At 39.6% G+C, this 23125-nt stretch overlaps 2 protein-coding genes across 6 annotated transcripts; one reads left to right on the forward strand and one right to left on the reverse strand.

The window, feature by feature from the left end:
* Positions 1 to 3941: 3941 nt before the first annotated feature.
* On the reverse strand, positions 3942 to 11958 carry rab5ab (RAB5A, member RAS oncogene family, b). Of its 5 annotated transcripts, none has more exons than XM_027012281.3 (6): positions 11815 to 11958; positions 10208 to 10430; positions 9472 to 9623; positions 9117 to 9239; positions 8871 to 8964; positions 3942 to 6034 (listed from the first exon to the last, which is right to left on the reverse strand). In XM_027012281.3, exons 2-6 carry the CDS (start codon positions 10374 to 10376, stop codon positions 5919 to 5921), a joined length of 654 nt encoding a protein of 217 aa, XP_026868082.1. In that variant the 5' UTR covers positions 10377 to 10430; positions 11815 to 11958; the 3' UTR covers positions 3942 to 5918. The 5 variants fall into 5 exon arrangements, with proteins under 5 accessions (XP_026868082.1, XP_026868081.1, XP_026868079.1 ...); XM_027012280.3 differs by having other exon boundaries at positions 11727 to 11898; XM_027012278.3 differs by having other exon boundaries at positions 11715 to 11897.
* Positions 11959 to 12269: 311 nt separating this feature from the next.
* Positions 12270 to 18203, forward strand: efhb (EF-hand domain family, member B). The gene is made up of 13 exons (XM_027012287.3): positions 12270 to 12453; positions 12607 to 12669; positions 12832 to 12975; positions 13134 to 13314; positions 13532 to 13642; positions 13804 to 13933; positions 14334 to 14417; positions 14526 to 14593; positions 14764 to 14918; positions 15046 to 15253; positions 15415 to 15648; positions 16010 to 16191; positions 16366 to 18203. The coding sequence occupies exons 1-13, from the start codon at positions 12385 to 12387 to the stop codon at positions 16510 to 16512; spliced, it is 1776 nt and encodes a 591-aa protein (XP_026868088.2). The 5' UTR covers positions 12270 to 12384; the 3' UTR covers positions 16513 to 18203.
* Positions 18204 to 23125: the final 4922 nt, after the last annotated feature.

Below are 23125 nucleotides of genomic sequence, written 5' to 3' on the forward strand. Positions count from 1 at the left end.
AATGTTCCACGGTGAGTGAAATGATGCAGTGTTCTGTTTTTCTTTGGTTTCCAATGTGATGGTAAAGGTCATAGATTTATAATATATTTCCATATAAATGTATTAATGATTAGCTAAAGGGTGGGGAGAGACATAAATTGCCTTGTTAAAATGAGGTGTCCTGAGAGTGCTGCCAAAGCTTAGACTCCTTCAGGTGGTTTCGCTTTCATGCAAGATGTGTTTTTGGATTTTTGCTGGAGGTAGGGGCTTAGAGTGCGTTTTGAGGCAGGGGGGATGTCAGTTCTAAATGTTATTTAGAGAATGTTACTTTCACTTGGGCTCCAGTACAAAGAGACAGGCTTGTTAGTTTATAACAGTTGTTAAATTACACCCAGTTCAGGTCACTAGGGTCTGCTGTGTAGAGCCAGGTTTGCGAGAACAGGGAACATGCTGAAACATACAGTGCAGTGGAGCCAGTGACCCAGCACGCAGACCTGACCTTCAGTTTTCTCCATCCACAGTCAGCAGTGGCTGTCGTGAATTCAGTAGAGTTCTTATCCTAATTCATCTGTGAGGGTGCTTGCCGAATGTGTGTGTAACAGGTTAAGTCATGTGTGCTGGCCACTCAGCAGACTGAGGTTGGTAAAGCCACTGAGTTCAGGCTGCTAACTTGTTGTTTTGGACATTAAAACCTCAAAACAATCAAACTGGCAAATTGAGTCCAGCAGAATCTGAACCAGTGGCATCTTGAACTGGACTGTACCATATCGACTCAGGCAAATTGGCTCATGGCAATCTGCACACACATCGATTTATATAATGTTTTGGCTGCCCACAAAAGCCTCAGAGCAGTTTGCTCATGCAGAAAAACGTGCTGATTCAGTGAGATGGCAGTCAGGTGCAGAATATTACAATCAGGGTCTAATACTATAGCCTTAGCCTGTACACAATTGTGCACAAGATTGGCAAAAAGTCTTTGCATTGAATTTAGCTGCATGTGGTCATTTATTGAATTACTATGCATAATTTCATATGATTCATTTATCTATATGTGGAACTCTGCAGTTAATTACCTAGGGAGTACCTCATCTGTTTAAAGCAAAGTGCTGCCATCTGTTGGACAACAAACAGGTGCACAGATAAATGAAATAGCAGCACTAAAGTTATATTGCATGATGATTATTTACAGAGCTCATTATTTGTTTACTTTCTTTCACTTATTTTATTACAATGTAATCATAATTCACTACTTTTTTGCAAAGGTCACATGTTAAAATGCATGACAGGCAAAAGTCAAATTACAATCAAGAATGCAAACAATTTTATGCATTTATGATTGTTAAAATCATGTGTACAGGCTCTTCTGACAAAACACAAACAAACAAAAGTACCATTGCATGTCATCATTGACTCTAAAACCACTTGCGATAATATTTACTTGAATGTGAAGGGTTTGGTTTGTCCCCAGAGGCAAAGATTTTGGCAGCCTTTGATCATAGGCTGCATAGCCTTTGTTATAGTTGACACTGTTGCTAAGGAAACAGTTGCTATGGGGAGGCAAGTAAACAGCTGAACTTCATCCAAGTGCTACTTGAGGATTTGAAGAGCAGAATGGAATCATGGTATACACTTTAAAACAGGCTTACTGAAGTTCTAAATTATGGCTGTTGCAGCTGAAGGACTATAGCCAGCTATTTGTTCTGCTGCAACTCCTCTTCTGCTCTTGGCATGTATTTTAGGCAGAAGTGTTTCTAATTAGCTTCCGTTAAAGAGACACTCAGTGAGTTTAGAATAAAGTAGTGACACTATCATTTGATATGATATTAAGATGAAGGAAATAGAAGGAGATGTTCACACCCTCAAATTCGTAGACAAAGGGCCATACGAAAAAATATATGTGAAGTGTTTTGATGTTCTAACTGCTTTGCTTATGCTATTACCAGTTGTGTCACATATAAACAAAAACCTTAATATTTTTCCAGGTGATGACATAATGATCTTGAGATATCTATAACGAAGTGTCTTAAGGATTAAATGTATATGTTTATCATAAAACTGTAAATAAAGTTACTTCAAATGACAATGTGCTTTATCAACAAAACTAAGGGACCAAGCTGTTTTTTTTTCCCAGCATCCCATCACTGCCTGAAGGAGATTGACTCATACTTAGCCTTCGAGATGTCCAGGACATCTTGGTGAGATGGCACAGACACCAGCAACAGTGCAAGAATCTCTGTGGCACTGGATCAAAGACTGTAGCCTCCTTGTGCCATGATCCAGCTTGAGCAAGTGGAGAGACCACGTGCCGTGGGGGAGAGCGTAGTTGGTGATGCCTAGTGGGGGCACCCATGATCACTGCCCTGAGTGAGGAGAGGAATGAACTGTGAAAAAAAGACATGGAGGATGTTTCCATCATCATCAAAGGCTATGGAAGGAAAGACTAGCTTCTTCGAAATTTTTGGCAGGTTCCATGGGCGGGCTGCCGCAGGAATCACTTCCAGGGAACTTCCTGTTCTCTTGTTCGAGCAGCTGTGTCCGCTGGACCTGGCCCTATTCCTGGAGCCAAGCAAGCTCGAGTTCCTCACCCAAACAGCCCGCTCCTTTGTGAGAATAGGCAGCAGAGCCGAGAAAAGCTGAATAATAAAGCCGGAGCAGGCCGTTTATTTGAGTGAGGACATCGGGGAAGATGTAAGGCTGAGTCAGCCTTTCTCTGCAGCCTTTTTCTAAGATGGACCGAGTCCTTAGTCTGGGCTGGAACGAGACCTCCAGGAGCCACTGGATTGGATGTTCTGCCCTCATCTGTTTGATTGATGGGGTCCCTTTAGCCAGTGAAGCAAAATGGCAGGACGTTGGGAGCAAGGATGGTTAAATCCATAACAAACCACACATTGCTCCACACATTGCTAACTGTGGTCAGTATCACTTAGGATACTTGGGAGACCATACTGCTATTTACAAACTATCAACAAATAGAATTTATTACACTGGTCATCTTACAATAGATATTACAGTTACAGTACAGATTGCTTTCTATAGGCATGTCCTAATCAGGTGGGTTGGATTAGGGAAAATAGCAAATGTGATACTGCTTTCTTGTACTAGATGACCTGTGACACACCTGTGAACCAGTGCCATCTGTTGCCAAAAGCCTGAAGCTCATATCTCATGCAAATAGAGTAAAACCCAAAGAATTTAAACCTGCTAGATGAATACTTCATATGTAATCATTTCCATCTTGTGTAAAAGTGTCCAAAATGGTTTCCTGTAATCACTTAATAACACCATTATCAACTTGCAAACACTTTTTTTTGTTGTTGTTGTAATGTCCCTAACTTTGTCCTTAATCATAATGTCCAGAGAGCAAGCGGATCCTCCACACAGGCAGGTGCATCGGTGTTAACAAGGTGCACGGATGGGTGGAGGGTCTGTTGCAGGACACACAGAGGCCAGGCATTTTAGGGACCAGAGGCTGAATCGGGCAGTGATCCCTGTGCCCACCAGTTTCCCTGGTCCTGGCCTCCTACTGGACCAGCATGTGACGGAAAGTATAAGAAGTATATCTGGAAACTCACCAATTTCCATACTAGATTAAGTGTAGAGAGATCAGACAAGGTATATGATATGACACCTGCATGCTCCTGTCCTGACAGGAACTCTGGAGCATTAGAATGAAGAAATGCCAAAGGAACACAGAACATTACAAAAAAGCCAAGGGCAAGAGCCCAAGCAACAGCTGTAAGGACGCCCTGAACAAACATCTGGCAAATTGCCTGTCAAGAACTCACAAAGGTAGATGTGGCAGCTGGCTCGAAGGAGAATATCTTAGTCATAGTTGTGCTTCTGCAAGGTTTGGAGCCAAAGGTCAGACAGAAAAGCTTTGAATTTATTCTATTCCAAAAACATTTAAAAGAACTGCATGGTAACTGACAAACGTTAATCAAATGTCCACGCCACAAACTGCATACAATTCACCCCCTTTATTGGAAATAATAACTAGTACCTGGACATTAAAAAAAATCCCCACAACCCCAAAAACACACCACACCCTCAGTGCCAATGATGTCACTGAATCAATTTTTGGCTCTCAAAATGCCTATTAATTAACTTAGCTATCTGTGGCAAATTAGCAGTACAGTTAAGCAAGCCCACAATGGTCCATTTGAGTTTAATCACACTATAGAAACATCAGGCAGTCCCAATATTATGATGACTAAAAATACAATTTAAATTTGTGCAATTTGATAGGTTATTAGGAATTAAAAAACATTTAGCATCTTGAAAGAAGTACAAGGCAAAACACTGGGTAACTGTCAACTTGATTTGTTAATAACACTACATACATGAAAAGACCACCATTATTTGACGAGTCTGTGAAAACAAAGGGTTTTAAAAGGGAATTATACAATAAAGAAGAATGGGTACATATGGTCTGTCATGGCAAATGATTAGTATTGTAGCAATCAAGATTTCTCCTGTATATTCAAGCATTTAGACTAACTTGATCTGGTCTTCTTCTGAAATCAGTGAGGCTGCACTGGAAATTTTTTAAACCAGTTTACTGTTAAGCACTATAGCCATTAATGGCTGTAATATGTTCAATCTTAACTAATTAATTAATTGATGTCACTTTTGAAGAATGACTGGTAACAAGTGGGTTGAGTCCCCATGAAGCTCCCCAAGGCCCACACAGCCTCCTCATATTATTGCATCAAACATGCTGCAACCATTTTCATATATTCCAGACATTATGATGGAAGGCCCCTGAACTGGCTCAGAAGTGACCGTGATGACTTCTTCTCGTCTGCTCTTCACTTGCTCATTACCTGAGTGAAGCAGCCATAATGTATGTGGAACACAAAGCCAAGAACCCAGTAAGGGCTGAGCCATCAGTAGTCCACAAAGCTACACGTCTCACAACCCTTTGCCACCTACTTAAATGACAATAAGCTATTTCTCAAATCAATAGAGAACTGGACTGCACTTATCCAGGATAGTAATGGGTGAAGTGAAGCTACCAGGTAACTAATATTCTTAAAATCTCTAAAATAGAACAGAATGGGGTATACTGTGGCAGCTGGGTGGCAGAAACTGAGTCAGAACGAGATGTCTTGCCTGTTCACTGCACAAGTACTGCACACAACATACACACTTGGACCAAGACCTGTGAAGCACAGGGTTTTGGTCCAGCTCATAAAACAAACACATTTAGCCTCCACTGATTCTTTAACACCTTTCAAGCTGCTAAACACTGCACTGATGTCTGTGCCTTATTTGGGTGGCAAAATGGGACAGGCCTGGATGGTACACTACTATATGAATTGTGATTGTTCTAAGAAAAAAAAAAAAAAAAAAAAAGACAAATTCTTCCCATATTAATGGTCAAAACATGCATAAAATTCAGCTTTTTCTCTATTGTTTGGAGAGGTGAATGTAAGTTAACAGCTACAGTCCTTTGTTCAGGATACCTCCATGCTCCCCCTCAACACTATGTCACTTAAAAGAAACAGAAGCCAAATGCACTGTTGGACCAAGCCGCAAATATAAGCATCCAAAGTGCTACCCAAACTTAGCATTAATGTGGCCCAGTCAGCAGATTAGATCACTAATTAAATGTTCTTAAAACTAAACCAAGCACTCACACAAGCAACCGCTCATTCTTCTTCTCTCATTCAGACTAGTCAATCTTTCTGCTGAGTCAGGTTAAAAATGTTTACTTAGGCTTTGTAGTGATACATGCATCCATTATACTGAATTATTTATATTTTCTTAAAAAAAAGTTTTAAAAAAACAAACAAACAAAAACAAAGAAAAATAAGGTATTAGAAACATAGCTATACAGAGTCTTTAGCAGTTCCAGAGAGCTGGGTTTGGAAGAATGCGCCCCATGTCCAGAAGTGATGCGGAGTTAGTTGGGAGGTGGTGTGTCTGTGTATTTGCAACTAATTGCTGCAGCAGGGCCCTTTGGCAGGCTGGGCCGTATCCGCGAGGTCCACTCCCCGGCTGCGGCCTGGGGCAGTTCCACCGGACAGGGGCTCATTCTTGGGTAGCTTCTTTGCTGCAGTGTAAAACAAGATGCTCTTTACCACTTGCTTTCAATTGCCACTGTGTATAAAAAGTGCTATAGAAAATAAACTTGCCTTGCCTTACATTTCAATGACTCTTAAGTGACTGAATTAATGGTTATTGAGTAACTGACTGTAGCTGAATAAGGGACAGTGGAGCAAAAAGGTTTATTTGCGGTTTTCCACTTACCTTAGATGTAGTCAATCAACCAATGTTTTCATCATTAGCTTTGTAATGAAACTATGGGGCTAATTTAGACAGCTAGCAAGTATCGAAATTCATTACACCAATATCTCATTCTGTAAGTACGCTGAAATTTTCACACTTGCATCAAAGTACCTTTTTAAGCAATTTCACACAGACCTGCTGATGCGGTCAAAGAAACATAGAGAATGTCTGATAAATTTCACTTGTAACTGACTGCAACACCTACAGTTTGGTTCAAAATGCTTAGCTCCCTTTATAAAATTGATCAAAAACCCTTAGCTTTTCCAAAGAAATGACTGCTACCAAAAGGGTGAACAAAAGTACTTCTAATGACAATGACAAAATCTCAATGAACTTTGAAGACATTTTACTAATGCACTGATTTGAAACAAGAAATAATCAAAAATGACAAGGCCAAAATGTTTAGCTCTCTGACGATTAACAGTGCATAATGTAAACTTTCTTACTGGCAACCAAAAGCAGACTTTTGCTGTAGTTCCCAACCAGGCCGCCACATGTCTCTTGAAGGATCCTAGTCCATTTCTCCTCATCCAATTTTTCCAGATCATCCTAATTATATGGGTTATGAGCATGGACCATAACCTTGGGCTCCTGCCATAGATTCTCAATATGACTGAGAAGGTTACTCCACGACATTGATTCTGTTGTCCTTCAAAAAGTTTTGGACCAACTTGAATGTGTGCTTTGGGTCACTGTCTTGCTGGAAGACCCAGTGGCAACCTTAAAGTCAGACCAGTAGCAATTTCCTTCACATTATCCTTCAAAATGTCATTAACTTTCTTCTTTCTTCCTTCATGACCCCAAGCACCAGGAATGAGGTTTCCCTGTGACACAGTTTTATGCTCCCATCACCATGTTTAACTGAGGAAACTGTTTTAGGTTTGAAGACCTCTCCCTTACTTCACCAAAAAAAAAAATCCATGTGCCCAAATAGCTACAGTTTAGTTTCATCAGACCACAATGACTTCCAAAAGAACCAAAATATTTCCAGAATTTATCCCCATCTTTTAAATGGTCGTGGGCCAATTGTGAGCAATAGTTTTCCTTGGGCAATAACCTGAAGTCCTATCATGATGAAGAGTCCTCACAACAGTCTTTCTTGAAACTTCCAGAAGAGTCCAGTTATCTTGCACTTCTGACCATAGCAAAGTTTGTTTCTAACAGAATGTGTCTCCTTGTACTTTGTGATGATGTAAGACACAGCTGCTCAGGACACCATATAATGCTGTAAACTGCATGATGAGCCGTGTCCGTGAGGTCTACTCCCCGTCTGCGGCCTGGAGCTGATGCACAGCCCTGGGGCTCATTCAGTACTGCCATCCCCCTTAAGATGGGCATCCAATACCTTCCTTCTTTGCTTTTTTGCATAATGAAGTGACTCGTTGTTACAAAGAACTTAAGAGTGGTGCCTTTCAGGCTTGCCTTCATGTACCTCTAGTCAGTTGATGATGCCAGAAAATATCCCAGTGCTGGCAATAGATGTTTCCATATTCATCCAACAACTCCATCTAGTCCAAGGGAACAGCTGCAGAAACAGCCTGCCCACCCTTTACCCACTGGAGAAGCTAGCACCTATACTGAACTAGCCGCATCAACTATATGTAATAATGCATGATCTGTTTATAGGCTGGCCTGCCTATAAGGCTGGGATCCTCTTGAGTGTTGGTCCATCAAAGGTTCCTTCCTTAATTCCATCCAGGCAGTTTTTCCCCTGCCACAAGCTTGTTCATTAGGAATCTGAACGTAAACATTTGTAAAGCTGCTTTGTGACAATGCATGTTGTAAAAAGCACTGTATAAATTAATCTGATTTGACTCATCCTATCAGAGCCCTTGGAGTTCAACATTAACTGATTGCGACAATCAAGACGAAGTTCAGATGTGGTTTCAAAGCTAAAAATGACAATTTACTAAATTTTCTTCAAGAATTCACATGGAAGCTAATAATTTTATGAATGTTAAAATTGGACAGAAAGTTAGAAAAATGTAAATTCAAACACCCCACCTAAAACTAAACACTATAAGTTTAAGTTATGTTGTGTATTATTTCTTCATTTGTATAGATTACATAATGTCATATTGTGTCTTTAACCACATTAGCAAGAGTATGTGAAACCTGCTTAAGAGATGGGTGCAGTTTGAAGCATGTTTGTGAATATTTAGGCATACATGCATGGAAAAGATATTTTGATGTGGTGAATTCCAATACTTGGTAACTATTTTAGCCTCATATTTCTGGAGCAAAACTAAAAGAAAACATGACTTATTGGCTTACTAACTATACTTGTTGCAAAACTATGTAAATTTCTTCTTTTTTTGCTGAACTATGCCTTTAAGATTAATAACAAAATAATAAGCATGGATTTTAAAAGGTTTAAATAATAACATGGCATATCTAATCTAGCAGGGTCCATCTATCATTGATTTATCATTGTTTACATAATTCTAACTGTTCCCATTTCTTTTGATAAACTGGTTCTGTGCACATAAGTCCCTGCTCTCACATGGGAATTTTCGTTCTAAAACTGCACTTCCTTTGTTTGGGTTTTCTTGTTGGAGGGGGGGGTATTCAGATTTTCTCTGCTTCTAAAAGATGCTTACCAATAGCCATAAAAATCTCGTTCACATTTATTGATGTCTTTGCTGATGTTTCCATAAAAAGCAAACTGTTGTTGTCTGCATACAACTGTGCATCCTGCAAGTGCAAACAGAACAAATCAGCAAAAAGAAAACAGCTATTCTAGACAGTCTAGACAGCCATGCTATAAAACTAACAAAATGAAATCTAAACTTCTTTATAGGGAACATCAATAAATCAATAAATACATTTTGGAAGAAGAGACAAACCTGAAAATCCAGTGCTCTCTTGTTCTCAAGATCTGCCTTGTTTCCAGCCAAAGCTATCACAATATTGGGACTAGCTTGCCTCTGAAGCTCTTTAACCCAATTCTTTGCACGTGCAAATGATTCCTGCCAATGAAAGACATTTAATTGCTTTTTCTGGAGACACTCGCAGTTTATCGTGAAAAGAAAGCTTGTGTCACATTACTAGCCTTTATTCTCTCTCTTTACTTGTGCAATCTCAATGCAATTTGTGGCTGTGTCTGAGAGCTGGCCATGCAGACCCCAAGTATTCAAGTAAGAAGACTGAAGTACAGCCTCCAGCTTTGTGTTTTGCAGTATGCAAGGTGCGCTGACTCACTTCATTCGTGATGTCATACACCACTATGGCTGCCTGCGCTCCTCTGTAATACATAGGAGCCAAACTGTGGTAGCGCTCCTGACCAGCAGTATCCCATATCTCGAACTTCACTGTCGTGTCATCCAAACATACTGTCTGAGTCAGAAAGGCAGCTGTGAAAGTGGAGAAAAACAAAAGGCAGGTTGAAAACAAAGGTAGTTACTCTACTGTAACTCTACTTAAGTGTAACTCTACTTAAAGGCAGTTACTTAAAGCCTATTTAGATCAAAAAGATTGAGTAAAAAAGCAAAAAGAAGATATTGCTGCATATGTGCTCTTTGCTACAGAGAAAGTGCACAGAGTATCCTGATTTTCTGTAGCTTTCCTATTCCTAGAAAGATGATGGCAGCCTCCACAATTTCTGCATGTAATCTTCAATAAATACTAATTATTCTAATCCTAATAATCCCTCATACGTCACTCTTTTCAAATTTTCACGTGTGAAAATGCTGTGGAATGAGACATCACCCTTCATAAAGACACACTGTTCTCACATCTTTCTTGACTGGAAGGAGAACAGCAAAAATAGCATTTATCATGGATTAACTGCCAAATTCGAGAAACCCCCAGCACCTTCAGATAACTCTGCAGGGACATGGTTGCCAGCAGCAAAGATAAATTTACCACTGGAAAGTTGCCTGTAAATAAAAGCTTTAGGTTCTCATTGTCCTCCCACCACATGTGAGAGTTGGTTTACCTCCTATCGTGCTCTCCTGGAACTCATGGAACTGGCCTTTGACAAAACGCAGCACAAGGCTGGACTTGCCTACCGCAGACTCTCCGAGCAGCACAAGCTTGAACTGACAGATTTTGTTGCTGGCTGCATTCGGCCCATTAGGTCTTGTAGCTCCTCCTCTTCCTGCCATGACCTACACCCAACTCACCTATTCTGGACTCAAGGTGGTTCTCAGCTGATACCTCTAGAAGGGGAGGGAAGGGGTGATCAATACACTGGTATTATACAGTGCTGAGAAACTGCCAATCCTGTTATATATTGAGATTAACATGAACTATATTGACACTTCCATTTACAAGCCTAAATTTTAAAAAAAAATTTATTAGACTGGTATTGTGGTGCCCTTCTTCCGTCATAACATGAACTACTGGTAAATGTCCTGTATTATAAATGCCTGTTAATATAGTTTTGTGCAGTTCCGTCTCACGTACTGACTCACGTCTGGAGACAAAAGTCTAAGATCTAGGCAGTGTTTAAGGTTAGCTGGGATAAGTCTGACTAGACATAACTAGGTAGGTAGGTAGCTAAACAAAACCGCATATGAATCTGACATTTAATTCGCACTATACACCTTGAGGAACATTACAGCTACACTGCCCGCTCTTGTTTTTGTGTATATATGAACTACCGCGATGGAACATTAACCCTATATAACCTTTCTTTTATGCGGAAAAAAGCACATGATTTCCTGTGAACTAACTTGCTATCTAGCTCTACATAGTGTTCCCGTATCAGCAAAACATTACTGGCAAGCATAAGATGAAACATACCAACATAAAAAGCGTCCTAGATATCTAGCTAACTAGTTAGCTTAGCTAACTGACGTTTCTCAGCAAGACACCGTCCAACTAGCAAGTTGGCAACACCATCTTATCATAATCTTGATATTAATAAAGGATGACAGAAATCGACCTTGTATTACATTGTCAACCTCATTCTTCTACCTTTATTGATGTACAACTTATGGAGAGATTCTTACGGTTAGCTAGCTCTGTTAGCTAGCTTCCCCTTGTCATCCTCGGGATTTGGGGGCTGTCAGCTACCTAGCTAGCGCTTTAGCTTGTTGACAAAACCTGCGTGCAAACGTTACAAGGTTTGATTTCGTATGGAGTATCAACAATGTTAGCTCCCCAAATAAACTTAAGATTTATGTCCAAACTGCCTACTAGCTAGCTATAATTATAGCACCCAAATAGCTACCCAGGTAGCTCTTTGCTAACTAGCTATCTTAAGTTGCTGCCAATAAATCGACCGATTTATCCAAATGGGAACACGAAATGTGCACTGCATTTTGGACGATGATGGCATTTAATTGACCATATCTATATCAAGCTGGGAAAAAAAGAACCCGATAACACAAAAATATTCGACAGGCCTCAATTTAGACGACGACACACTCGCTACCTAGCTAGCCGCCGGAGCTAACCATGGAGACAAAAAATGAGACGCAAGGTGCTGCAGAGCTCACCGCATGAACTACCTGGTCTCCAGATTAAAACAGGACGAAGGCGTTCTGAAAGTGTGCGACAGGTGAGTTACAGACTAATATCGAGGAGAAAATTCATCACCGGAATGCAACTAGGCTCCAGCTGGCCAGCTGCCCTCTGCACGCAACTTCCAACCCTTCGCATCGACACGGGTGACAGAGCGTATGACTGGAGTTGACATCTCAACACGTAGGCGAGCATGTAAACCAGTCAGAAAATAGACGTTTGGATCTATTTTTTCCCCAACTGGTGCCTTCATGTTTCAAGAAGTCGGCTATAATAAATAAAAACAATCCAGCAACACAAGTTATTTTTAAACCGTAGGTCAGTGAAGATGACCTGTCTCAATCAAGTGCACAGACAAAACAACATATTCTACACCCTAACGCACAGACTTTTGTATCTATTTTCACAAACTTCTTTTGGGAAATATAAGTTAATCAAAATAGTTTTGGGGTAGGAGAGCCCTCTGGCTAGCCATGCGTTTTACTTCCTTTGTAGCCTGCATGGTGGTGTGTGTAAACCGTTGCCAAGTGACAGTATGTCAACATTTGTAATGTTAGTTAGCCAGCGCTAGCTATTTGTTTAGCTATTTGTTTATTATTCACATTAAAAATGAAAGTGGTGTCCATACCTAAGTGAACGTTTACGATGACCTTGTTAGAGAGAAAAACAACCACCGCCTGGAGATGCAGGGACACCTTTCCAAATATTAGAGCGGTAATAAATGAGTAGATTTGGATAAGTGGACATTAGTTGAGCAATTATTTGGCCTAACGTTGGTTAACTGCTGCGTAGGTCAACGGGTCTAATAACGATGAAGTCCACAAAATTGCCAGTGACTAATAACGCTATGTTTCTTTCTTCAAAAAGGCGGGGAAACTTATACCACAAGGTGACAGGGCAAAGACATGTCTAGAGGAAATAACACCAAGGGTGAGTCAGGTCAAAACCAGTTTTCTTTCTGCTTGTGTGATTTATTAAATAATGGATTAACTATATTAATAGGCTGGTTACATCTTATTTTTGTTGTTGTTGTCATTTTCTAGAAATTATTCTTGTGAATACATTGATTCCTACCATTGTGCTTCCCTGTAGCCTGTCACACCTTCAGTGGTTAGGAAATTCCTCAACAGTACCCATCCAGAAGCAGGGGCAATACGTGTGTTCTTCGGGAAAGCAAATGATCCTGATATTGCCAGCACCCTAGTTCATGGAATAAGCACAAGACCATCCATATCTGTGAATATCCCTAAATACCCTCAATGGCAGCATTCTGTTTAGAATAATATAGGCCAATATCAAAGGTTTAAGTCACTATGTTTTATCAAACTTATTTAGTGAATGTTGAAGAGATATGACGAGTCCTCCAAATGTGCATTTTTGTATGGTTTGCATAGGGTGGATCTTTGATAAACCCACCCCCCAAAACACAGTACCAGGAGAGGCTGCGTGAGCTTCAGGAGTCCATTTATGACAGCAGTCAGAAAGCTCCTCTCGGAAGAGCCCAGCTTAAGGGTCCTGGGCTTCCGGTTCAGTTTGACTATGAAAAAACAGCATTCAGTGTTAAATCCCTTCTCCGTAAGAGCCATAACAGAATCACATTCACAACTACTGATATTGCCTTTTCTTATTCACTCATATGGTCAATAACCTCTAAAGAGCTTGGCTGCAAAGGTTTATCCAGCCAGTTAACTGTAAATGGCTTACATGCTATATTAAATGAGGCTTTTGTGTAACCTCATGCCAGATGGGTTCCAAATGTGTCGTGAATTGGTTCTCTTTTTCATCTGGGCAGCTTTGACTGCTGGTGAGATCATCAATCCATCCAAATCAGTAGAACAGGTAGAAAAAGAGGCACAGGAGGCACATAAGCACTACGTGATCTCACATAACTCTTACTTTGTTGGTAAGTGAAAGCTATAACGTGGTTTGCGAGCAAGTACTTAAGTGCTTAGTACTTATATTTCCTTGTTTCACTCTGCATTTTTGTGTGGGTTTGGTGTCTTGTCTGTTTCCTGCATGTCAGGTAAACACTGTTTGGCTGCACTTTCTTCTTCTCTGTCTCAGGTGAGCATGTGGATAGGGGCTATGACACAAATGCCTACAGGAAGGATAGCAGGTTCGGTGTGACCACTCCCCATCGCAATGACGGGTACAATGCCTCCAGGTCTTTTCAGTGGCTTTGTGACACACAAAAGTAAGCTTCTTATTGTAACTTATGCTTTAAGGTGTTTTTAAGTTTATAGAGTTTATACAGATGCAGAATATTCCAGTTACATCATAATTATGGATAATTTTATCCAAAGAGTTATGTGAATATCAATAATTCAACTTGCAGAGTTATAGTGCTCTATTATCAAAATTTTATTTATTTTTGAAAAAAAATTTTTTAATTATTTTAAAAAAATGTAAAAAATACTCTTCAGCTATGACAGTCTATGTGGGGAAAATCTAAAGATGAATCAGTGATTTATTATATACTTGATTAGTAAGATTTGAAATAAAAATACTGAATAACATGCTGCCTCTGTACATGATCTTTAAAGTTTTAGTTCTTAGAAATGCAACCTAAAAAAAGACATATTCATATCCTTCAGGCACTACAGTGCTAAATTAGTTTTGAAGCGATGTGACAACTTTAGAGAGAGGACACAGCCACAGATAGGCAAAGTTCATGATCCGTAAGTCAATATTAACTACAATCCATTATCTCACTCATACAGGCCTTCTTAGTATATCAGTTCCATTACTAGGAAGTAAGCAACTAGGTCTTTATTCATCTGTTCTAGGATTGCAGAGACCTTGAGAGTCCCACCTGACCACACATTTGGAGTTTTGCTGCGTCCGGATAAGTTTGGTAATTCAAAGGAGGCATCCGTAAAAATGACGCACGTCTTGGTGGAAATCAAAAACGGTGTTAGCTTGTGGACATTGAATAATGGAGTCCAATAGAAGCAATGTGAACACAGTTCATTGTAAGAGTATTGCAGCATATTAAGGAAGGTCCTCCTGTCAACTCTCCCGCAGGTGCAGGTGATCTGCTGCACTGCACACCACCTTCCGGATACGTGAGAGGGCAGTTCTGGCTGCCAGCCCTGGTTAGCGCCGTCCGACAGCAACTGAAAAAGGCCAACTTCCACAACTTCACCTCCCTGCTGCAAGCCTTCCGATACTACGACAAGGTCGAAGTCTCTTCATTATATGCTATTCGATGTTCACTTGTGTTAGCCAACAAAGCAACACAAAAAGAAATTGTACAACTGGAGGAATTATTTCTCGTTTGTCTTATTTCGACCTCTGCTGGTGTAGAAAGGCCTTGGGAAGATAGATAAAGAGGACCTGCAGGATGTGTGCCGTCAGTTTAACCTGGACCTTAGCAGAGATGTCCTGGATGGCCTCATGGACTACTGTGACATTGATAAGGATGGTCTTATCAACTTCTTGGAATTTGCAAATTTTCTAAATTGGAAGGACAAAATGCCAATCAGTACAGAAGACCAGAAAATGTTAACAAGAGGTGAACTCCATTCAACATATTTAACAGCTTGGAAAATTTTAGATTTATAATTCACAGATTTTAGAAGAACATTGTTTGAGGATCTAAGAGAATGAAGTCTCATATGATATTTTTGAGATCTTATGTAAGTTCATCTCAAATCCATTCATCCTGTCCTCCAGTGCAGAAGGCCAATTCTGCCCCAGCCGGTGTCCAGAGAGTGGAGCTCCGGGCCTTGGACACGGACAAGAAAGCTGGTTTGCAAAGCCTGGCCGCACCGGAGGACATGGAGCCCGCAGACGTGGGCAGTGCCTTAAAGACACCCAGAGCACTCTGCAGGTCCAGAGCAGAGCAGGGCCGCTTTGTCACCTCCTCCTCTGTCATCTGTGCTGTCATCGGGGGGCTTCCTGCGACCGGTGAGTCAGACTAGGATGACTTGTGAGTCAAATCTTTAGGGTTGTGGGTGGTGAATGTATCTCATTTTACTAGGCCTGATCCCCTTCCTTATAAAAGACTTAAACTATGTACATGAACAGGCGTCGAGGGGCCATACTGTAGGTGTCACATGCTGCAGAAACCTCTCCGCCCCTAATTATCATAAAACTATTGTAGATATTTAAGGCCATACAGTTTCCAATTATTAAACAGCAGCTATCCGTCTGTTACTGATATTAGACCTATTAGCAGTATTTGTACTACAAGAGCAACTGTTAATGTCTACCATGTCGTTCTGGTTTCAGAACAACACAGCTATTGCCTTTTTTTTTTCTCCTGCAGGTAGTCGCACGTTTGGGGTTCCGACGGTGCGTACAGATCTGGCAGCTCCTCGCATCAAGCGTATCGGTGACCGCACGAACTATGGTGATGAGGCCACAGCACATGGCCTTCTGCATCCCACACTGCACTCGTTGTACGGCGTTCATGAAGAGCACTTCCTGTCCCCACGAGCCAAGGACGAGGTGGGCCAACAGCGCATCACTTTAACTACATCGTATTAATCTGTCAAATAAAAGCTGTTCAGGGGAGTGATTTCACACTTAAAAGTTGCAATGTTCCATGATCTAAAGAACCTTAAAATGATAGTTGTTGTGGATGTGGCTACAATTATGCAAGAGATGTTTTTCTTGTCTCAGATGATTCAGATTTTTCGGAATGTAGGCTTGGATGTTGCCGAACAGACGTTTGAGGAGGCCTGGAAGTTGGCCTCCATGAGACATCCCACTGGCGAAGTGTGTGTGGAGAGCTTCTGGAATATTCTCAAAGAACTACAAGCAAATTAAAAAGAATGTATGTTTTCCCCTCATTATTTAACAAGGATACATGTATATATTTTGCTTTGAGGCTGGTGTTATGTCCAGTAAAGAGTAAAAATAACTCAATTAAAATGCTTTGCTTCTTAATTGATCTAACTTTATGCCATGTTGCTGAGCCAGAATACCCAAGCCAATCGTTAGGTTTCTTCCTTAATTAAGTTTTCAAATGATAACCTGTAAAGCTCATTGCCCACCTAAGAGATTTACATACTTAGATCACCTGAGAGAAAGACATTGACAGGCTTTCATTGCTTCCTGAGAGTGAGAGTTTACCCTATTTATTTATTTTTCTGTATTCAGCAATGAGAAATCTATAAAAGGATCAATATTAGACAAGACATTTAAGAGACATAAGAAACACTAGCAAACACATACAAACACAAATGGACATTAAATATTCTTTGGATGCACCTAAAAAAGTGCACAGGAAAGATGGAAAGGCAGAACACAAACTAGATGAGATGATGTCAAATGACAGACTCCTTTGACATGGACAGACTTTAATTAACATGAAATGAAGACAACGATGGCACTCATATGACAGAAACCGTGAACAAGTACACACATCTAACAAGGGTGAACACAGACAACCATTTACAAGGACAGACATATCAAAGACCGACAGCACTGCATTCCACAACACGGGTTTATATACACACACAACACTAACCTGGCGCAGGTGTGCAGGCGTGGTCCTAACTAAACAGAGGCCCTCCCACTGCACGTGGCAGGCCAAATCACATGACTTGCGGGAGGCGAGCGCTTCGTGACAGATGGTATGTATAGAGTGAAAGCAGAGGATTTTGAGCTGCTAACAGGAAGTCCTGCCTGGCATTTCTTCATATGTGCAGGCTAATGGACGTTTGTCTAACAGTGGTGTGTGTATTTAAAGAAAAGATGCTGTCAGACCCAGAGAGAGGTATGACTGTAGACGGACCGTTTCCTTTGCCTGAATAGCCGGGGTGGCTGAAACTGAGTCACCTTTAAAGCGTGATTTTCACTAGGAGAATAAGCAGTGATGCAGTCTGTCACTCAGTGACTTTAATTTCACACATGTTTATCTTGCTGTTCTATTAATTGGCTTCTCAGTTGGAATCTTGCAAATCCGAACATAATTTAAGCATTTGTAAAATTAGCACCATAACTGCATGTACAAATGCACACAGACACACTACAGGATCTTGAAACATTGTTCCGTGGTATTCCATTACATGTATGTAGTAAGAGGAGAAATCCATTTGTGTTTTGCATAATAAACAGGTTCATAAGTGTAAATGAATCCTAATTCATTTCCTTGCAGAAAATATTGGAAAATAGCATATTGTTCTGTTGTGTTTGATGCCTGCATGATTCATTGGCTAATATGGTATTAACATATTAATCTAAATTGAAATGATATCCACTCATAATCATATTAAAACCTGTTTCCACACATGTGACAAAACCCCCACGCAAACTTGAACAATCAATTATTGCTGAAAATTATAATCCTGCCACTATATTTCTAAACAATATAGTCCAGTTCCTCATTGGTAGGCCAAGACTACCTAAATAATACTATAATATAAACATTTTTTTCTTTTCACAGAAATAGAAAGCATGTTTTCCAGTCAGTTTTAATAATGTATTTTTTATATCTTGATTATGGTTTTATTATTATTACGTTGAAACAAGTGTGTGATTCTACAGATATGTGTAACTAAGAGTGCTAAATTGAATAAAGTTTATTTCATCCTGGGAAAAAAAAAAAAAAAAAAAAAAACTTGTTTAATTAGGATTCCAAGCAGCAGTTTTTCTGAGTCCAGAAAAACAATAAATAAATAAAACAGAATAACAGAATATTGCTTCAAATGTACCAGTTTTCTACTTTAACCCTTTGCATGGCTGGAGTTCCTAATACTACAATACTTCAAATGTCTTCAAATTAAGTACCGGGCCAGATGTAGAGGAAGAAACAATGACAGACCAAAGACATTCAAGGAAGTATCTCATGCAGCCAATGTAACTGGGGCTCTGCAGGCAGCGGTTCCCTGGAGCTCACTTCATTATGGTGAGCTAAGTAGACACTTGGCACAATCTCTCTGGAGCACAGAAAAGAAAATGTTATCCCTGAATTCATCTGTCTGGGTGAAAAGGATTTGCTCGTATAAATGTCAAACTTCTCCCTTGAAAACTGGTGTCGATAAGATCTACCTTCTTGGCATATTGTCTAATGTATTAATGCTTAATTCTCATGCAGTGTCTTCACTTTTCAGCTACTGCAGTAAATATTCTCTGTCTGTTACTATTGGACACTTGCCATATGCTGCTACACTGAATAGAATTTGATCGATACACAGATAGAATTTGCATGTTGCACAAAAAACAGAAAGTAGACTATACAGAGAAGCCCTCAGGGGAAAACAAGTTTGTGAGAGTTTTCTGAGCATTGATGCAGAAAGCATCAGTTCAGAGTGAGTGCTTCAGTTGAGGTAGTGGCCTCTCCTCCTGTGACCAAAGGAAGGCCTAAGTGCACCTACTTAGGATGTCGTTGGATTTCTCCACCTTTTGGACAGCTCCCACCCTGGGTCCTGACTAACTGGCTAACCATATAAAAGCCAGTAACAGCTCTCCTAATAATGACGTGGGTAACTGTATAAAAACCAACGGTAATGAGTCTTTGATTCTGCATTTCTGTGAACTATGTCCTACTTTGGACTACTTTGGATTATTATTTTATTTTAAACTATATTATTATGATTATGATTATTATTATTATTATTGCTACTATTTTAAACTATATGATGATTATTGTTATTATTATTATTTTAAACTATACTTTGAACAATATTTAATAATTTAATATTTAATCTTTAATTATTTAATAACCCAGTCATTACAGTTCTGTCAATTAATAATATGAATCATGTCATTCCAAATTATACACATGCCTTCGCCTTATCTTGCCAAGGGCCATATGTAAAAAGTATTGGTGAAAGAAGATCCTATCTACTAACAAAACCAAAGTAAAGGCATTTAAGTCAGATACACAGAACACTAAACTTGAGAGCGAAATTTCTTTAAAGTTTACTTAGAAATGACAGTTTTGCGTATGACGTGCCAAACGCTGACTCGCTAATGTGACAGATGGGGAGATTTTTCACACATGATCGAGATGCGTGCAAATAGCTGAGAGCAAACCTATTATCAACTACACATCCGTCAGAGGAGGATGGAAAACAAATGTCTGTAATAAGAGGGGAAACCCATTAAGTACATTTAAAATCATCTCCAGTTCTTCCATGTTCATCAGTCTTACAGTGTAAAATAAAATAAAAGTGGTGAAAGAGTGAGAAATATCTCAACTGATGACAAGCTGCTCTCAAAAAGAAGTGTAGACTAAAAGAATGCTGTGCATGATGCTTTAAAAACCAGGACTAGAAATTCTTTTTATAGTAATAGTAATAGTAAAAGTAATAGTTGCAGTAATGATAGTAAATGCTCAATTTTACACTCTGTACAAAACATTTTGTTTTTACAGTGTGAAAGAAAATCACACTAGTGCACTCATCACTGTTGGCAAAAATAACACCAACTACACACATAAAAAAAAAGAAAAGAAGTGGGAAAGATATGTTTGGAAATTTCCATGTGATTCTACTTCATTTTGAAAAGCTCACTTTCACGTTTGATATATAAATACTTTAATCCAGGACCAGGACATGAAATGTGCAGGGCAAACACAAAGAACATACATTAGGCCTTATGCAGTCAGATGAGCAACACTTCAGCATAACACTCACAGACTGTTTTACCCACCAGAGGGAGGGGGAGCAGGGGCTTGATGCTCCCGAACACCGGCGCTGTCGTCCCCTCTCACTGGGTCAGTTTAAAAAGTGTTTTAATATGAGATGGAAAGTGGTCCAAACTAGCTGCCCCCCCCCCCCCCCCCCACTCTTAGCATTAGACAATACTGTTAGAGGTTCTCAATTCCTTAAAGATTCCTCACTATTTCATTCTACAAACCTCAGTCTCTGTATCTAAAAATACACATTTAATTCCCCTTTCAGACTCCACATTTTCCACACAAAATAGTGAAGTATCATTTTATAGCTAATCCATGAGATGATTTACTTTCAGGAGCTCTGGGAATTTACAGTTCCTCAAAAAGGCTTATGTTATATCTACCAGTATGGCCAAATCATGACCACTGCTTTTACAGAAGCTTACCTTCTGTGTGATACAGAGCTAAAGCATAACTGACTATAAGATCCACTAAGATGTTGCTGCTGGTTACTGACCCAGCCAGGAGACTAAGTTGGAGATTATTATATATTAAGAATATTTAGAATAATTCAATACATTTGAACTGATTAGAGCAACGGTCTTCTAAAAATCTTAGTTTGGTAAGCCTATTTGTACTTATTTCTTATTTCTTAGGTGCGCTAAGATTCTTTAAAATGTGAAGGAATAGGTTTGATAACCTTATAAGTAGCTTGCATTAAAAATGTTTGCGCTTGGAGAAACATCAGGGTGGCTGCTGTTTTTCACAGAGCTAGTTCTAACGCCACGCCGCACCCACCGCACAGTTCTCGGTACGTGGCGAAACGTGTGAATCGCCCCCTTGCTCGCCACAGGCTCGTGCATGCAGGAAACAAGCGAGAAACTGCACTTCGAACATTCACAAGACCTCTTCCGGCCACCCTTGGAAATCCACCCACACTGTGTCCGTCATACTACGGATATTTTCACAGCAGTCCGACTGAGTTTAGTTTCTCCAGTAGAGGGAGGCAAACGCCTATATTTCTTGTGATCTGTCGCGCCTGCATCCCTATATATCCTACCAGTAGAGCTGACGAGGCAAGTTGTTGGACAGAAACTTTTAGTTGGTGAGTTAAATTAGATGGTTTGTAGTATTTTACCACGTGCTTGTTTAAATAAAAAAAAAAACTTTTTTTTATGTTCTATAAAAAGTAGGACTGTATTTACAAGGATAATCTGATTTGAGATTGCAGACCTCTAGTAGCTAATTAATTTGGAAATGATTTTAATTGGGCATGAGGAGACATCTCAACACCTGAACGCTTGACTACCTAGGCTAAGCCTCAGAAACAACAGGCTAAAGGTAAGAAAGGTAAGAAATCATCAGTTAAAATGTATAGGTACATCGGAATTACTAAGGACAGGATTGCAGGCCCAGCTCTAGAGCGTTTTATTCGTCCCCTGAACAGGGATGTGCAACAGAGCTGCACAGCACAGGTGCGAAAACATTATTTCAGAAGCTTAAATTTGATGAGTACACGAAAACATCATTACATTCCCGCAGTTCTTGGTGATTACAGGTCAAAAGCTTTTGTATTTGCTTGACGTGTTTTCTCTTTTTTACGCTATAGCAAATGATTATTCATTGAGTTTTAAGCCTATCATTGCAGCGCACACGAAAATAGAGTAGACACCTGCACGAATTCCCGCCCATCGATGTTCTGTAACTAATTTTATTGATAAATAATTGCTAGTGCGGCTCTTGATTATTGAAATTGCGCTCTGATATGGAAACCCTTCTAAGATGTATTATAGTAATTATCGCTGTTGGTTTGAAATGCTTTTACATCTGTGGGTTGAATGGAGTAGAATAATAGAATGTATTGCTGCAGTGATTCTATTTCAATTTTAATTAAGTGGTTTTAAGGAATATTTTGCTCACAAAAATTATCAAAAGTTTTTGACACTTCTCTTTAGTTATGTTGTGATGTAGTCAGCAGGCCTGTTATCACCAGTAAACAAGGGGAGCTGTTGTTTATTGCATCACTAGAAAAGACAAAGTTAAGGTAGTTTAAGGTAGTCTTTTTTTTTTGTTTTTTTGGCCTTTTACATTCTAGACTCCCTCTGTGTCTTGACTATTGATCTGCACATGCTTCTTAGAAATAGGGTACCCCTAAAATGATAAGTAGTATGATTTTAATTTTAAGGTGTTTCTCATACCATTCCGCCACACGGTACTATTTTGTTCTATCATTTGATAGCATAATATTAACTATTAACTTAGTAGCTTGGCCATAACTGAGTACCAAGTTTTAATTTCCTCACCAAACTTGTATTTCCTTACAATTCAGCAATATCAGAGGTTGATCATATCTTTTAACTTTTTAACGTCTTCTCCAAGTGCAAGCACATTTCCAAGCACATTTAATATACCATGCCCTTACACGCGCGCACACACGCGCACACACCCACATACCCAGACACACACACGCAGGTATCTCAGCTATAACTTTTCAACGCTAGATAATGAGAAAATTTAGTGCAAATGCTCTAAGTAATGGTTTCCGATTTTCCCCCAGCAAATTATTTTTTCAACTTGTTTTTTTCTATCTATGCATAAATTAAAAAATCTGCTGAAATTTATTATTCATCTGAGATGTGATTAATATGCAAAATTATGCAAATTAAGATGCAATTAGGCTCCAATTCTCCAGTGGAATTTTCCATTATAATTTAATACAAAGTAACAGAGTAATTGGTGTCACATGTAATTACGGTTACTCAAGTGTACTTTCAGGCATGCAAATGATGTCCTATATGTTTGGTTATCCTATGCAAA

Source organism: Electrophorus electricus, chromosome 1, assembly GCF_041902795.1.
Source record: "Electrophorus electricus isolate QZ-2024a chromosome 1, ASM4190279v1, whole genome shotgun sequence".
Lineage (NCBI taxonomy): Eukaryota > Metazoa > Chordata > Actinopteri > Gymnotiformes > Gymnotidae > Electrophorus > Electrophorus electricus.

Excerpts from the sequence above, each read along its gene's own strand:
- rab5ab (XM_027012281.3), bottom strand. The coding sequence starts at position 10,376 with ATGGCAGGAAGAGGAGGAGCTACAAGACCTAATGGGCCGAATGCAGCC. Across the intron at positions 9,240-9,471 it reads TGTATGACATCACGAATGAA|GAATCATTTGCACGTGCAAA; the intron begins GTGAGTCAGCGC and ends TTTCATTGGCAG. Across the intron at positions 6,035-8,870 it reads CGAGATTTTTATGGCTATTG|CAAAGAAGCTACCCAAGAAT; the intron begins GTAAGCATCTTT and ends TTTACACTGCAG.
- efhb (XM_027012287.3), top strand. The coding sequence starts at position 12,385 with ATGACCTTGTTAGAGAGAAAAACAACCACCGCCTGGAGATGCAGGGAC. Across the intron at positions 13,643-13,803 it reads ACATAACTCTTACTTTGTTG|GTGAGCATGTGGATAGGGGC; the intron begins GTAAGTGAAAGC and ends TCTCTGTCTCAG. Across the intron at positions 14,919-15,045 it reads CCTTCCGATACTACGACAAG|AAAGGCCTTGGGAAGATAGA; the intron begins GTCGAAGTCTCT and ends CTGCTGGTGTAG.